General features: G+C 45.6%; 1 protein-coding gene across 1 annotated transcript; it reads right to left on the bottom strand.

Moving 5' to 3' along the window:
- Window positions 1-3,292: 3,292 nt before the first annotated feature.
- Window positions 3,293-4,097, bottom strand: LOC133664239 (gamma-crystallin M3-like). The gene is made up of 3 exons (XM_062068736.1): window positions 3,996-4,097; window positions 3,680-3,922; window positions 3,293-3,605 (listed from the first exon to the last, which is right to left on the bottom strand). Exons 1-3 carry the CDS (start codon window positions 4,002-4,004, stop codon window positions 3,330-3,332), a joined length of 528 nt encoding a protein of 175 aa, XP_061924720.1. The 5' UTR covers window positions 4,005-4,097; the 3' UTR covers window positions 3,293-3,329.
- Window positions 4,098-4,495: the final 398 nt, after the last annotated feature.

Here is a 4,495-nt window from a genome sequence, read left to right as displayed (position 1 = left end):
GATCTTCGGTCTATCCTTCCAGTCAGGGGCATGTTTCTTCTGTTTTGATCTGCAGTTAAGCACGATGCTATCACGTTAGCTCCGAAGCTAAAGTGCTTCGCTGATGTATTATCAATGAGATAAAAATCACTGTGATTGTCCATTTCGCGTTCACGACTCTCATTTTCAAGAGGGTAAAGTATCCGAGGTGGTTTAAAATACAAAGCCGTGATCCACAATATAAAAAGGAGAAAGTGTGGAACCAAACGACCGCTACCGTGGGTGGGAAAAAAGATGCGACCGCTCCCCATGACGACTGAGCTCATGAAAAAATCAGCAGGCGAGCTATGGTGGCGCTAGCACGTCTTTCCAACAATCTCCAAATAGAACTCCACAAACTTTGAAGACTTCTATTAAAGTACACATAGCTGGTATGGTATATGGTATGCACTTTATTGTCATTACCCAAGTACAACAACATTTCATTAACACCCCAAACCCGCTCAAGAAGTATACATACAGCAATGTTAATATTTGCTTACATGTCCCTTGGCATGTTGACCTGCAATAAGGCGCTTTTGGTAGCCATCCACAAGCTTCTGCTTGACCACTTGACCACTAAATTGCTGCAGTTCAGCTAAATGTGTTGCTTTTCTGACATGGACTTGTTTCTTCAGCATTGTCCACACATTTACCACACCTACTCAGTGGCCTAGTGGTTAGAGTGTGCGCCCTGAGATGGGTAGGTTGTGAGTTCAAAACCCCGGCCGAGTAATACCAAAGACTATAAAAATGGGAGCCATTACCTTCCTGCTTGGCACTCAGCATCAAGGGTTGGAATTGGGCGTTAAATCACCAAAAATTATTCCCGGGCGCGGCCACCGCTGCTGCTCACTGCTCCCCTCACCTCCCAGGGAGTGAACAAGGGGATGGGTCAAATGCAGAGGGCAAATTTCACCATGCAGTGTGTGTGTGTGACAATCATTGGTACTTTAACTTTAACTTTAAGTCCGGACTTTGGGAAGGCCATTCTAAAACCTTCATTCTAGCCTGATTTAGCCATTCCTTTACCACTTTTGAGGTGTTTGGGGTCATTGTCCTGTTGGAACACCCAACTGCGCCCAAGACCCAACCTCCGGGCTGATGATTTTAGCTTGTCCTGAACAATTTGGAGCTAATCCTCCTTTTTCATTGTCCCATTTAAAGCAGCAGTTCCATTGGCAGCAAAACAGGCCCAGAGCATAATACTACCACCACCATGCTTGACGGTAGGCGTGGTGTTCCTGGGATTAAAGGCCTCCCCTTTTCTCCTCCAAACATATTGCTGGGTGTTGTGGCCATCCTAGTCACGCCTGTTGTGTCCTTGGGCAAGACACTTCACCCCTTGCTCCTGATGGGTCCTGGTTAGGGCCTTGCCTGGTAGCTCCCGCCACCAGTGTGTAAATGTGTATGTAAATGTAGTATCAGTGTCAAAGCGCTTTGAGTACCAAGCGCTATACAAGTATCACCCATTTACCGTTTACAAAGTTATACAGTGAATGCTGACACCCTCCTTTCTCCCTGCACATTGGAGGAGCAGCTGTGAATGTGGTCTCCGTCAGTCCAGTCATTGACAATTTGAAAGTTTCTTTGTTTATACCCTTGTTCAATGTTGGTCATTGACAATTTGAAGGGTTCTTATATATGCTTGTTTATTGGTTGTCATTGATAATTGATTGGAGGGTTTCTTACATACGCTTCTTCATTATTTGTCATTGCCAATTTGAAGGGTTCTTATAAAATTCTGGTTCTTTGTTTGTCACAGTTAATTAATTATACGGGTTCTTACATACATTGGTTCATTGTCATTGTTAGTTAATTAGAAGGGTTCTCATATAAGCTGGTTTATTGTTTGTGACTAGTAATAATTTGAAATGTTCTTACATAGGTTGTTTCTTTGTTTGTAAATGGTAAATGGTCTGTACTTATATAGTGCTTTACTATACCTGCACGTTAGTGCTTTACATTATACATCACATTCACTTATGCAGACACACTGATGGCGGAAACTGCCTTGCAAAACTCATCCAGGCCAAGGTGGGTGAAGGGTCGTGCCAAAGGACACAACGGACTAGGACAACGGAAGCTGGATCCGAACCAGGAACCCTCAAGTTGCTGTTTGCCATACTACCATCGGAGCCACGCTGCCCCATCATTGCTAATTAATTAGAAGAGTTCTTAAATAAACAGGTTTATTTATTCATCCATCCATTTTCTACCACTTATCCTTCGGGGTCATGGAGGGGCTGGAATTAACCCTGAACTTGAGCACAACGCAGGGTAAACCCTGGACATCTGCCATCCTCATCGCACGGCCAACACGGATAGACAAGAAGGGTTTTAATATGCGTTGGTTTATTGTTTCTCATTTCTAAGTAAAATGGGTATGTCTGCTTCTTTTGTTATTATTTTTTTATTATTTTCTCCATTGATTCTTCCAGTCTGTACCATGTGAGCAGAGGTGACTTGAGTTCGTTAGGGTTGTGACCGTTCCCTTTCATCACATCACTGGTCTTATTTCTCGTCAGAATGGTATCACACAGGGCAAAGTTGCTTCAACCTAAACACTTGTCCTGGAGTAACTTCCCTAGTTTGAGATAGAAAATCAACAATACCACCAAACCGTGGACATGCAAATACACGGCCAATGCTCTCCAGGCCGGGAGAGCATTGGCCTTAAGAGAGTCATAGGGGCTATGCCCCTATGACTCTCTTAAGGTAGCCAAATGCCTCGTCATCTAATTCAATCAATCACGGAAAGGATTGACAGATTGATGGCTCTTTCTTCAACAGTTTAGGATCTCAGAGAGCCCTAAAGTAAAGTGCAATAACTAACTTCATAGTCTGGATCCTCCTCAGAATCTTCATCAGGGAGCTCTTGAGAAAGCACCTCCACCCAGGTCTGATGTTCTTCCTCATCAGACAAATCTTCCTGCTTCCACACCCACTTCAAGTCCACTACTTGAAGTGGACTTGAAGTGGGTCCTATCAACTTTCGATGGCAGGTTCTGTGCCTACCATGGTGACAACGGGTAACGTGGAATCAGGGTTCGATTCCGGAGAGGGAGCTTGAGAAACATTCCTCTTTTTTTAATGTAGTCCAGAAATCAGCTTGGATGAACTACTGTGTGAGTTGTGAAGTTTTATGATCATTCGTACATTTTTGGAGCTGTTGGTGAAGGAAATGGAACCGAGTTGTGGAGCTGTCCTGGTTTGTACAGTAACAATTTGTATTGCTATGACTAAGACGATGCACCAGACAGCAGTGTTTAAAAAGTCGTAGCATTTATTGGGGCGACGGCAATGAACAATCAGCAGGAATCGGTGATGCGTCTCATGCTCATGAAACTCATGCTGCTCATGACCATCTCCCTGAAGCTGCGGTGCTCGCCGGGCCTCACGTGCAGCATCCTGCCGCGGAAGTTGGGCTGCTCGAACATCAGCCAATGGCCCTCCAACACCTGGCAGGACATGCAGTCGTTCATGCCGAAGCGTTCCATGATGTTCTCACAGTCGTCCATCAGCTCGTTCATCTGGCCGCTCATGTTCTCCCGCTCAAAGATCTTCATCCTGAACTGGCCTCTGTGCTGCTCGGGACGACAGTTAGCGTTAGAGACGATGGTGCAAGGACCTGGGTGAAATGTACGTGGTCTGCACCCACCATGGGGATCATGCGGCAGGACTTGATGCCGCTGCTGATGCCCATCATGCTCATGGAGTCGGAGTACTCGCCCCTCCTCATGAAGAACTGGTTGCCCATGAAGTTGGGGCGCTCGTAGACCATGAAGCAGCCGCTCTCCACCCGGCAGGACTGGCACCGGCTCAGGTAGGACGACATGTCGGCACAGTCGCTCATGCACTCGTAAGAGCGGCCCTGGAAGTTCTTCTCCTCGTACAGGATGATCTGAAACCAGAATGTTTTCTTTGAATTAAGTGGTCGATTCAAATAAAAGAAGCACGGATGCGGCTTTACCTACCTTGCCCATGGTGACGGTCTGCCAAATCTCTTCAGAGAACTGTGCTTGAACTGATGACTGCCTGTCTGAACCTGCTTCATTTATACCTGGCAAGAGACAAAAGACTGCATGTCCCCTATTGTGCAAAGTCCTGAGCAAGCAGCTTACTTTAAAAGCCTATAGAGGGTTGAGTTGCTTACCCATATACTCTCTGGGGTCGTGAACTCCGGACAGAACTTTCTTTTGACTTTGAATTGACAGTTCCGAATTTGACAGTTACATGGAATTTCTATCCAGCAAATGTGTAGATTTAGCAATCTTCATGTATTTAGTTGATTTAGGCCAGGGGTGTCAAAGTCCACGGCACGGGTGGACAAAATACAAAGCAGACTTTAGATCGAACTGGATTTATTGACCACCTCCCCACAAATTTCAGCCTCGTTCATGCATTGCATCGCTTGTATTTGGTCACGGGACTTCTCCCCAGAAGTGAAAGCCATTGATGGTCAACCAAGCTAACA

This window comes from Entelurus aequoreus, linkage group LG14, assembly GCF_033978785.1.
Source record: "Entelurus aequoreus isolate RoL-2023_Sb linkage group LG14, RoL_Eaeq_v1.1, whole genome shotgun sequence".
NCBI lineage: Eukaryota > Metazoa > Chordata > Actinopteri > Syngnathiformes > Syngnathidae > Entelurus > Entelurus aequoreus.
The sequence above is the reverse complement of the archived record's forward strand: the minus strand, read 5'-3'. Positions and strand labels throughout refer to the sequence as shown.

What these genes read in the sequence shown, in the direction of transcription:
- LOC133664239 (XM_062068736.1), bottom strand. An exon ending in CCTGCCGCATGATCCCCATG is followed by an intron (nt 3,606 to 3,679) that starts GTGGGTGCAGAC and finishes CGTCCCGAGCAG; the next exon opens with CACAGAGGCCAGTTCAGGAT.